Consider the following 13,306-nt stretch of genomic DNA (forward strand, 5'->3'; position numbering starts at 1 on the left):
TTGCCATACCTATTGCCATAGCCATCCATACGCGTAATAAGAACGCTAACCAAAGAAATCGTTCCCAGTAATTCTGTAATGTATTGAATTAAAAATGGAAAGTACAACCGTACAACGAAGAACTGGAAAGTTACAGCACTTATTAGAAAATAATATACGTGTAACAGTCCAAGAATTCATTTCGACCTAAATATTTTCTGGTAAACAGAACCATAACAGCGAAATAAGTGTTTGGTGTTATTATTCCTTATTTTGTTATTATTATTATTATTACAAACGCAAATAATAAAATGTCTGATAAGCGTGAAATTCTACTACCCTTTCCAGTAGCCTACAGAATAAATTCAGTGAGCAGCGTTTGTTTCCCGTGCGAGGCTGGCAACGCTGACTTGGAGCCAGTACGGTCGAATCTGCAACTGTCTTTCCGCGCGCGGAGTCTTGAACGCTGTGATTTACTGTTTTGGTTGTGGCTATTGGAGTAGCAATATTTGGCATATCCGTGTGCACAATGGAAGCTGAGAATAGGAAGCGTTGTGTTTTACACAAGCAAGCACGTGAGATCGTGTACAACGTGTACAATTACTTTAAAATCGAGGCCGAGCAGAAAACTATTGTGGAGGGCGAAGCTGAGTGCCATGTTGCCAGACCTCAAGAAAGGACTGCCGCGGCGTGCGGGGTAAGTTTGCGTTCAGTGCAGAGAATTGTGAGCGAGGGAAAAATCTGTTCGTGCAAGTGGGAGTGCTGTATTTCGATCACCAGGCAAAAATCCTCGCCGCGAAAAGCCTGTTACCGATATTGATGATTTCGATAAGAGCATATTACGCAGGGAAGTTTTGAACATGTATAGAAATGGTGAATTTCCTACATCATTGAAACTCGCAAAGAAAATGAAGGCGGAATGTAAATTTGTTGGCAGCCGATGGTCTATGCTGCGTATTCTAAAGAGCATGGGGTTTAAATATAGAAAATGCAATGATGGACGGAAGATGTTAATGGAAAGGACGGACATCGTAGCTGCGAGAGCTGCATTCTTGCGAAAGATTCATTGCATCAAACAAGAAGGAAAATCACCTGTTTTTTACCTCGATGAAACGTGGGTTAACCAGAATCACACACGAAAAACATGTTGGCAAATGAACGATGGTACGGGTGACCTAAAAGTTCCTGTAGGAAAGGGGGGCGTCTGATTGTTTGCCACGTTGGCTCTGCAAACACCGGCTTCCTTCCCGATTGCAAATTGATTTTCAGAGCAAAATCGAAAAGCACATCTACCGATTACCACAACGAAATGACTGGTGCTGTTTTTAAGCAGTGGTTTGAAGAAAAATTAATTCCGAACCTTCCTCGAAATTCCACTATAGTTATGGATAATGCAAGCGTACACTCTGTAGAGTTAAATAAGGCCCCAACAACAAATACCAGGAAAGCAGAAATAATATCGTGGCTGGAAAAACACAATATTCCCCACGCATCTTCGCAAACCAGAGCAGAGCTGTTACTTTTGGTCAGGAATCACAAGCCGACGTCGAAATCATACGAAGTGGATACACTTGCAAGAGGATTCGGGCACCAAGTTGTGCGTCTGCCCCCGTACCATTGCCAATACAACCCCATCGAATTAATCTGGGCGCAAGTGAAATCTTACGTTGCAGAAAAGAACAGCACTTTTAAAATGGCTGATGTCGAAAAGTTGACGCACGAGGCTGTAGCGAACGTGTCGGTTTCTGCTTGGGATAAATGTGTGCAACATGCAGAACGTCTGCAAGAAGAGGATTATCACCGTGAAATCTCTCGAGACAGCATCATGGAGCCCTTCGTTATCAACCTCCAGGACTCCGACTCCGAAGACACTGAGGGTGAAAATGACTCTTCTGAATCTGAGTAAAATTGCAGGTATGTATGTTCAGTTGCCGCACTCTTATCCTATTCATTTCTGTTTTGCGATTTCATTTGTATGTTTATAATTGTAGTATCTATGGAGACAAAAATGCTTCGATTTGTTCGCTTAATGTCAAACGAAATTTCTTTTTTTTTTATTTTGGCTCAAAGATCTTGTTCATCGTTTCATTGCGGTGCGTGCGAAATACATCGCATATCCACTCGGCCGCGGATGTGGCAACGCTCTGCGCGAAGGTAGCAGACGACCGCCTTCCCAGTTGCTCTCTAGTCTAGTCGACCATTCTTGTCTGTTTCTTTGTCACCCAGAAGACAGAGAGGCCGCAGGGCTTTCCCAACCCTTGCATTCCAGCGACACCCCATGACCCAGTGAAACCAAACCCCTGTATAAGTAACTAAACTTTACATTTTCATAATTTGGACAATTAATTAATAATAGAATCCTCTATCCATTGCATAGGAATGAGGGGTGGTTATACATGTAATAATAGAGTACTAAAGCTACAACAAAGAATGTATACAGGAACTAAGCTAGAGGTGAATAAGGACACGAGTTGGCAGTTGTGTGTGTTATGTGAAAAGGGAGGTCTCCAAGAAGTGACTTTGTTTCTCTCCTTTTTTGTGCGAAACCCGGTAAATGGAGAGGAACCATGAAAGACGGTTGACCATTGGTCCAAGGGAGGACAGAGGAGCCAAAGGGCGATAGAACTGACGGACCGATTGGCTTTTTCTTTCTTTTTTTAAAGAAATTTTGTTGGAAGAAGGAAACGTGCGTTTTCAGGAGTGTGTTTGAGAATCTGACGAGAGGAGGAGTGGAACTGTCTTATAAGTGTGGAAAGGAGAAGAACTTTCGTTGTTCTCGAGCTCCTTTGTGTCTTTTGGTGAGGTGAACGAAACAAGAGTACAGTGGATGGGAGGATTTATCTTCCACTGAGTTGTGCTACAACACTAGAAGATGAGCTCATATTACCAGAACAATTTAGTTCTCTGTAGGCGAGGATAGCTGATCCAGACACGTAAGTCAAGCCCGACTGCAGTAGTGGCAGTGGCACTTCCTACTATCGCCCCGCGTCTCCTAGACCCTCACGGACAGAGGAAATGTGGAAGCTAAGCGTGTGGACCTCCAATTTATCAAGTTGAATTTTTAACGTGCACGAACTGAACTAAACTCACAATTCAAATATTTTCTTTTCTTTGGCCAACGGGGTTTTATCGTATGTAAAACAAACGGTTGGGAGAGTTGTAATTCTTAATTTTGTTTATGTCATTCTATAGAATAGTTTTTTTTTATTTTTAATCCTTTAGGCGCTGTGCCTATAGAATAGATTCTAGTATAAATTGACAGCTATTTATTTTCATTGTCGACCAGTAATAGTAAATGGCAGCAACCCTTTCCCAGTGCCTGGTTGGAGTGGTAACGGAGGAGAATTAACCCTGACAGTCTCATGCTATGAAAATTCTTCAACCCTTCGCTACCGCTCTGCCCAGCACAATATGTATGGTGCCAAAGACAATACAAGTAATTTTAAGCTTGTTTTTTAAAAAAATGAAAAAAAAACGATTGAAATAAAACAAATTCGATTTACATAAAGAAAATCATCAAAACGTATTTTTAAATAAAAAAATCATGATTATTATTCACCCTGATTTCAAGTGAGTTGTGCGTAAGGTTGCAAGTGTTCGAGAGCTAACACCATCCTCATCTTTACTTACTAAATGAGTTCTACACGAGGTTCCAAGTGGTGCAGAGCTTAAGCTTCTCCCATCTTCACTTCAAAAATGAATTCTGCTTGAGGTTCCAAGTGTTCGAGCGATATCTAATATCACTTTCATCTTCACTTACAGGGTGAGTTCTGTTCCAAGTGTTCGAGAACTAATGCCTCTTTCATGTTTGATTCCAGCGCCATCTGCCATAATAAATTAAACTATAAACTACTAGTAAGAATGTGACAGTCTATTAAGAATAATATCTCGGATTCGATACCTGGTGGAGACACATAGTGGTTCGGGTCCCACTTTAAACTGTACATCCAGTTCCAATTAGCCTTACTGTGCACAAAATGGACTTTAAAACGCAAGGTCAATCAATCAATCAGTGAAGAAAATAATCCAGTAGACTGTAATGCACATTGCTTCGGATTGCACTTTCAACTATAAGTCCAACTCCATTTAACCCAAGGTACATAGAGATTAGGTAAAGCCATCCGAAGATTGCCGATCTTCCACGAACGCGTGACGTCACCGGAGAAGCAGTGAGCTCGGCTGAAGCAGACGGCCCTTGCATTTATATGGGAGATTCAGAGAGCGAAAGTATATTATTACTTTTAGGAGGGGAAAATATTAATTGTCATCCTCCAACATGGTATTGAGGCATCCTTTTAATGATTAGTAACATAATTGAAAACGCGCTACTTTTAAAAGGGGGCAAAATACATGTGAAAAAATGTAATTTGTAAATCCATATTCCTGAAACTTTCTGACCGATACGCTACAAACAAAGTTGCGTGTTCTCCTTTAGAATTTCGTCATTTTACAAATCGTAATATAATTTTAACAAAAACGTGGCATGCTAAAGAAGAATTAAAGAGTTTAAAAAAATAATTGATTAATAGACTTAGTTTATTTTACTTCGCTTATCTGTCACATATGGCTAATCGCAAAGATGAGGATGCGTGATGACATGATGAAATTGAAGAAAGGGAAGTAGACCCATGCCCGGGCCGGGATTCGAACCTGGGGGCCCTTGGCATCGTAAAGCGTTGTGCTAACCACTTCGCCACAGAGGTCAGCATTACAAAGAAATAAACAGAAAATGACAATTATATGGCATCTATGTTTTAATATGCGAGAAACATTTTCGAGGAGGTTATTGAAGTAACAGATAATTATTACAAGACGTTCTGATGAAAATTATTAATATATCTGAAATATCGAGAGTTGACCTTGCAGTCTTTAAATGTACTTTTAGGGTTACGCAAAACCTTTACTCAAAATTGCTAGTGTAAATTTAGAAACTATTAAAATTAAAAACTTATTCCTGTTCGAAAAAAGAACCTGCCAAGTCAAATTAATATTTCGTAGAAATACATATATTTTTATTTCATGAGGCCAAGAGAGTATGTGGAGGGGTCGGTGGCTTTGTAAGGCTATGACCCCGGATCTCGATCTGCAAAGGGGCTTCCAGTAGGAAAACATTGCTATGAAATAGTCCAGAAGAAGGGGCGAAATGATTTTTTCTTAAAATGGTTCAAGAATACAAAGATATAAGTGGACATTTGACAAACTTAATATAAAGCTTACAACTGAAATCGTACGCGTGTGTGTGTGTGTGGGGGGGGGGGTGGCTACGTGAGGTAACACAGTGGAATATGATTCACAATACTAAAATTAAAATAAATATGTGGGAACAATAGAAATCAAAATATGTTGTAGCTAGTGACGGCGCAATAGTAAAGATGGAGGGGTAAATCATATTTTCCCTGGGCAATCATGTATATTATTCCGTTACATACCGCACAAAAATGCATATTTTGGCTAAAAGAGCATTCATTCAATTATTTATTTTTGTCGTTTTACTGGGGGCAGATAAGAGAAAGAGAGAGAGAAATTTTCTAAAGAGAATAGGGGCGTGTTCCAGCCCCCCCCCCCACCTGTAGTGTGGTCACTGCCTATAGCTATGCTGGAGAAGAATGCACCAATTAATACGCTATTAAATAAAACACATACTTGAAAAACTTTTAATCAAATTATTTGTGAACTATGATTTAAATTTAGAGAGAGCACATACCTGTTTAATTTAATTTGCATGAGTTAACTTCTGAAGCCTGCCATTTCCGAGTCTTCTTCCGGTGTAACTGCACTGCCCTTTGAGCCCTAGCTGCTTTCTTCAGGTGGCGGAACGAGCATAATACTAATTAAAACAAATATGTGACAAATATATATATATATATATATAAAACAACGTGTTGCAGCTATTGATGGCACCAAAGAAAGGACAGAAGAGAAACGTGGAGAGTGCAGTGATATTTTACGGGAAACAGCAGGCACGTATCCAGGAATTCCTTTTGGAGGGGGAGCTGAACACCATTTTTTAAAGGGGTATCACAATTGTATGTTGGATACGCGCTATTAACAATAACAGGCTTATAGAACATTCTCCATCTTGCCTAGATAATTATCTCTCTCAAATTATCACCATATTATTCAAGAAGTCAAAAACCTAATTTTATCTAGCGTAAACTGAAAATTTTCTGAAGGGGGGGCTTGAGCGCCCTGATTTCCACCTTGGATACGAGCTGTTACCAATAACAGGGTTTTAGAATATTCTCCGTCTTGCATCGATAATTATTTCGCTCCTTAAATTAACGTCACATTATTTTATTTGACACCACAAGAAACAAAAAAATCTCATTTTATCTAGTGTAAACCGAAAACTATCGGCGGGGGCTCGAGCCCCCTAAGTCCCCCCCCCCCTTGGATACGTGCCTGGGAAGCAGTCACGTTTATTACATCCTTACATTTACATACAATATTAAAAAGTTCTGCTTTTAGATCTCGCACAATGCCTTTTTCACAAAAATGGGCAATCACGCATTTTTTATATCTATCAAGCTGTGATATTTTAGATTTCTTCCGTTAGTTTTCTGATAATAGTTTTCACAGCTTTCCACGGCATTTAGGCATGATTTCAGTTGACAAGAACAAAATAATCTTATTTCAAAACATACAGCAAAAATAAATCCAACGCGCTTAAAAACAGGGGTTCCTTCATAACACGATTTCTTGAAAACCATTTTACACATTTGAATCAACTTCGTGATAAATTGATTAGAAAGGATAAATCTTAGCAGTAAAAGTTGTTACTTTTCCCCTGCTACTACATTTTAGAAGATATTCGTTGTCAAATATCTCAATATTTGCATAAGGAACCAGCCTTTTCCGTGCCGAGCGTTTCGACGATGACGTAATGCATCCACGAACAACTGCGCATACGATCTGCGCCGCCGAACGAGCACCCCCTGATTTAACCTGTCTCTTCGATGGCTGAACGACAACGTCGTTGTCTCATAGTGAAGAGGGTCCGGGTTCGATACCCGGTGGAAGTACACAGTGGTTGGAATGACTTTGTATATTTTATATCCAGTACCGATTAGCCTATAAAGTAGACTTATGAAACAAAGTTTCACAATCTTACTTTCAAATGTGACAAACACGTAATGAAAATCCACTACCAATCATGCTGCTACGTAATTGTCCTTGTCCGGAGGGGTTTGAGGTGGCAAAGGAAGGGAACGGAAGGGTTTATAGGCCTAAACTGTTGATATTGAGGAACCACACTTGAAGCATGCCAGATGCTGACTCTAGTATGCTACCTCCATCTAAAAAGAGATGCAATCACAGAAATTTGGTCCACTTCCAATTCCGCCCATCAATTTGCTCTCCGTAACGATTTGCACGTGTCACGTCGTTAGCGAGTTCGGGACGAAGCGACAACAATCAGCTACAACAATCAGTGACAATCGCCTCTTCGTTTCGTCTGCTTTTCCACGCCATTGTTGTCTTACGTTCCTGACCTAAGCAGTTCCTATTTTTCTTCTTTCTTTCGCAACTCATTCCTCAGGCAGTTGGTCGTCTCGTCCCCTTTGCTTTCAACTTCCTTTCTATTCAGCCGAACTAATGGGGTTGCATGCATTTATGCAAGTGATCTACTTTGATTTTGACGGGGCATATGCATCAAAATGATAATTTGGAACTACGACGAGTTATTTTGAAATAAAAGGAACTTAATCCCAGTTGCTTTGCTTAAAAATTTATTTCTATTGAATTCGTTGAAAAATTAATTGAATCATAGTTACTGTGTTGAAAAGTTATAACTGAAACATGATCACTACGTTGAAAAAGTCAATTCTGGCCATTTTGTTAAGAGTTAACTGAATTACGTTTACTTTGTTAAAATTAACTAACTATCGGTTACTTTATTGAAATAACGGAATCATAGTTATTTTGATGAAACATCAACTGAATCTTGGTTACCTTTTGAAAAGATAATTGCATCATGATTTATTTTTGAAAATGTCTAGGTAATGTTGTGTGTTGGAAAATTACCACACCCATTGTTATTTTTTGGAAAATTAAGTGAGCCTAAGTTAGTTTATTGAAAAATGGAGACAATCGTAGTTACTTTGTTAACAAAATAACATAGCCATTGTTGTTTCTTTAAAAAAAATAGTTGACGTATGGTTACTTTGGTGAAAAATTAACCGTATATATTGTAAAGAGTCGATTTCGCTGTTACTGTTATTAAAAATTAACAGACGTACGATACTTTGTTGATTTATGGTCGACCCTCATCGTAGGTTGGTGAAAAATTAATTTAGACTTAAGTTACTTTAGAGGAAAGCAACTGAGCCTGAAATGGTTCAGTACTAAACAATCAACGGCCTCAATGGCAGCACAACGCACTGCGCAGCCAGAGTACAGCGCCTTGAAGAACGTAGTGTGGAAAACGACCCAAGAAACTGGTTCCCCGAGACGATGACAAGTAGATGGCAGTGCGATCGACCCAGGTGCTAATTTTGTTATGAAAGTAATGCGGCTTAGTTAGTTTTTGGAATATATTGTGTAGATTTGTTTCTCTAGAAAGGCGGTAAGTGAATTGGTTGAAACAGTTATATTTGTGAAGTGATTTGCAGTCACGAAATGGCGTTAATTTGGAAAGAAAAGTAAAATAAAATTAATAAATAAATAGCATGCGTAACACAAGAAGAAAGTGATTCCGGACGTCAGGTGTTGGATTGTGTACTAGAGTTTATTTGTCTATTTTATTACAATATAAAAAGTATCCTGAGAAATATTTCATACTGAGGCGACAAACCACAAATGTCGCTTGAAAGCGAGCAGTCGGAAATCAATGCAGCCTTTCGAACCGTAGGGACGTGGTCGACTGTCTAGAATGTTCGTTAATACCTTCGCGACCACTGTACCAAATATCATAGCAATTATCACATTCATAGAAATGCTTCATGTAAAAGAATCAGATGTTGTAGCGAAAACTCCATTTACTTCCATTATAAGCAGTCGAACACCAAGCACCGGGGTCAACACCAGCGCCTCTAGCGGATCATTTTCGAGTGGAACCAGCCACAGAGTGCAGAACCATGCCGTTTTCCACACTACGTTATTCTAGGCGCTGTAGCCAGAGGTTCCAAGTTCGAACCATGACTAAGGAATGGATGTATCATTATATTTCTCGGTATCCATTTTTTTTTGTTCACCACGCATTCTCAACGTGGAGATTAACCGAAGAGGTAGAGAAGCGACAAAAAGTACTGAAATAGAAAGAAAGTGCTTAAAACTCACAAAACATACAGCGATTTCATTTATGCAATTTATTTATTTTGCCTAAACTATGTTCAGATGAACGTTGTTTGCCTCCTAGAAGTCCCTTGCCCACTCCAATTACTCAGAGCAGCCTGTAGCCAAGAGCATTTCATCTCTTCTTTCCAAGGGATATATGCCCTGCCAGTACCTCCAAGTGGCCCTCTTCTATTTTTTTTTCACAAATCGCATTATTGAAAAAATCACATTACTCGGTACATAACAAAGCATCATCGCTGGAGGTTTGAATGACAAAAGAGTCTAATTAACCTAATTATCCTCGCACTGTTCGCCTCTTCCACCTGTAGACCCAAAACTTCCATGGCTTTATTGAACCTTCATAATCTTTGAAATTGGTCCCCATTGTTTGTTCAAGCCTTTATTCATAGACCATTTTTTATATAAATGTTACCTCGGATCCAAAAATTTAAGAAGTACTTTTCTCTCTATTTCTATCCCCTGTCTCTATATATCCCCTCTTCTCTCTCTATCTCTCTGTTTGTATTTATGAACACTAGATGTCGCACTTGCCCTGATTTCAAGTGTTGACTTTATACAGCTCTATATCATTTCCCTTCGCCATATAATCCTTCAAATATATTTGAACCATATTTTTTCACATGTCTTAACTGCAATTGATATCATTTGTGAAAGTGTGGGTAGAATATATTTGTTTAAATTCCTTCAATCTCCATTATGGAATCCTTCAATTCTCTATTAAGTCTCAAACAAAGCTTCAAAAAACGTCCGTCTAAGAGCGCACACTGCGTTGACAAGTCACGAAAATTGATTGCCAAGATCCCTAAACCTGCGTCTCCTAACGTAACCAGTTATGCATTTATTTCAATTTCAATTGGGCCTAGTTCTAATTATGTTCATTATCCATGTTTCATTAAAAGTTTTGAATATTTAATATATCACAGCAGGGAATGAAGGCTATTAAACAAATACAGGTACTAGTTAGATATAGCGGAAACACATTTCTTGAAATTTATAGGAGAAAAGACAAGGAAGTACTTACGGAATGTAGTTCTTGTGGACTTTCTGAAGCTGGGAAAAGTATTTTTTAGAATTGTGCAAGTTATTCGGCCTGTAAATAAGGTATTTTTCGACATTCATGTATCTCCGTTGCACGATAGCTCGTGCCGCCATTACCGTCGACTACGTGAATCAAATGTTCCGTACGTTCGATTACGTAACCCCGTCAGGTTAGCAACCACGCGGTAGTTTTACAAGAAGACGTGTGAGCGGGATTTTTTTTTCCAATTTAATTTTCTATGTTTGCCTAACCTAACTGAACCTAACCTAACTGAACCTAACCTAACCTTCCGTGAATGGTTTGTGGATCAATTTTCGCTTAAAACATTTTGTGAATAGTTTGTGCGGCATTTATCGGTTCATAAATTTGGAAACACTGCATATCAGCTGACGATAGACAACGTGAGTCAAAATTTGGCCGCCAATTAGCAACGACCAATAAATACTTATAATGTTAAAAATAACGCTTTTTTTATTGGAAAAAATTAATCCCAAGTTGAAAAATATTCCGCTATGCGTATGAGGTAAGTAGAAATGAATTGTATTTCAAAATAAACGAGTTAAATGTGTTTCCGCTATATCTAACTAGTACCCAAATACATATATTCACCCACGCTTTCACAATTGATACTAATTACAGTTAAAATATACGATAAAATATGGTGCATGTATTCCAAAGTTATATGACGAAATGAAGTTAAGCAGAGCTGCATAAAGCAAACACTTTAAGTCAGGACAAGTGCACCATCTAGTGTTCACAATTACAAACATTTCCCGCATACTGTCATGCTGCTGTCATGCTCTGAAGAAGAAGAGAGTAATTTCAGTTGACGAATCTACACGGGATAGGGGAAGTTGGTAGAACATCAGTTTCAGTTTAAAAGATACGTTATTATTTAACAGCAGAAATTGACTGTCACTGAATGCAGTGATAGCGTCATAGGCCTTTCGTGCGAACGATGCTACTAGCAGAAAAATGTAACAATATTCACTTGAAATGCAAAAGAGGAACTCTCCTGAAATGTAGTGCTAGTATAAGTGCAGGATAATATAGATAATATCCTACTGAACTGTTTTTAAGCTTTAAACATTGATTATTTATACTCCCATAAAAGAAAACAAGAGTTCACAGATATCGTACCTAGATGGAAAATACTTTTTGCTCCTATGTAATAAATAACGTCATGGCCTACTCGCAGCGACAACACACCTCGGAAGAACCTATATGTATCATCAACCTTTATGTAACCTGCTGGATATGGCGATTAAGAATCAAGAAAGACATTTTCTCGACAAAGTATGACATCGACTAGGAAACAGATGTCAAAAACCAACTACGAGCTTAACTCCTGAGAGGAAAATAAAAATAATTAAGTTCGAAATGTCGTTTGCATACTATTAAACGTGGAATAAAAATCTTGTTAAGGTTGAATCGAGCCCTTATCACCACATCCAGAGAGCGTTTCATCGTAACCCGTTTGAGTCTTCGAGCTTACCGCAGGAGAAGCTGTGGGATTTCCCCAGGTACTAGAGGTACGTCAGAAAGCATAATTAAGTTTGAAACAGTTTTGCATTTTGTCCATTAATTTATATACCTCTTTGACAGAAAAGCCAGGCCAGGTAATGGTAAAAAATGAAAAGGTAATACACGATGCAAGGATAGGATGGACGTTATAGAATTTAAACATGTTTTCAGTTAATCTAACAATGGCACTTTACTGTACACATGTCAACCGCACAGAGCTTCGTAACATCGTCGACTTGTAACGAAGGAGTCTCTGGTTTGATACCCGGTGGAGGCACATAGTGGTTCGGGTCACACTTTAAACTGTAGGGCCAGTCTCAATTAGACATTCTCTCTCGTTATTACATACTACTGACTACTACTCATAAGCAATTTGTGACGACAAGCCATCAACGTTGCTCCAACTTCTCTTCAAGCAAATCTACCTCCCCCCCGAATACCATGCGTTTTCCAAATTATTGTTCCTTTATGTTACTTAATTCATATCTCATTAAAAATGATAAACGCCGACTGATAATTCGAAGTACGAAATTTCAGAACTCATAATCACCAAAACATCTGTTTGAATTCGGCGTTTCAGTAATTTCAAAAATCGATCCTCCCCTTCGTCGACGGTACATAGAAGATGTGTCAAAGGATAATGAGAAGAAAAAGGGGAGAATCAACGGAATCACTGGATGATCCTCTAAGCTTTATAGAGTGATGCTGCATTGACGCTCCAAGAGAAGCGACTTGACTAAAGCTTTTGATCAGATGAGGCAACTCGCGAAAGGATTACTCCTCCCCGAGGCAAACGGAGAGAAGAGAGGAGCTTTCCTCTTTTGGGCATTACGATCCGGAAATTTGTATTTTGCTGCCTTGTTAGGTTCTGCTGATAAGACGACGGGATACATTCTGAATCCAGTAGAATGTGACAAGGGCACCACGAATCTGAAAGTGAGTTAAACCATGAATAATGTGGTGTGGAGCATCCAGTATGATTTTTTTGTAGTCGACGAGGTTGCCTGAAGGATGAGTGATGATATGATGAAATTGACGAAGATACACTCACAAACGCCTATGCCCAGGCCGGGATTCGAACCCGGGACCCTTCGCTTCGTAGCGCGCTGTGCTACCCACTCCGCCACGGAGGCCGGCTGCTGGTGTAAGAAAACTAAGGAAATTTGAAAACATTGTTGGTTTGCGGAACACGGTGCTATTTGAATACTTCTGAGAATTGAATGTAAACAATGCCGTTACTTTGGACCATAATATTGCAACTCTACAATTGTACGTTAAGTTCTACCTTTAGAGTATATGCATATGGCAATAGCGAATAGCAGCGCACTGTAGCGCACTGTAGCGGTGCCATGTCAAAATCTCACACGGAAAAGAGAGAGCGTGGTTGAGCGAAATGCCTTGTCAAGGAACTAGGCAACGCCGCACGTCTGTGATTCGCTGGTGCTGTTCACTGTTCAGCCGCTCAAGGCC

At 39.2% G+C, this 13,306-nt stretch overlaps 1 protein-coding gene across 1 annotated transcript; it reads left to right on the top strand.

Moving 5' to 3' along the window:
• Positions 1 to 1,288: 1,288 nt before the first annotated feature.
• On the top strand, positions 1,289 to 1,885 carry LOC146003352 (uncharacterized). The gene has a single exon (XM_083141631.1). It carries the CDS (start codon positions 1,289 to 1,291, stop codon positions 1,883 to 1,885), a length of 597 nt encoding a protein of 198 aa, XP_082997757.1.
• Positions 1,886 to 13,306: the final 11,421 nt, after the last annotated feature.

Source organism: Lepisma saccharinum, chromosome 20 (assembly GCF_977018435.1).
Source record: "Lepisma saccharinum chromosome 20, izLepSacc3.1, whole genome shotgun sequence".
Classification (NCBI taxonomy): Eukaryota; Metazoa; Arthropoda; class Insecta; order Zygentoma; family Lepismatidae; genus Lepisma; species Lepisma saccharinum.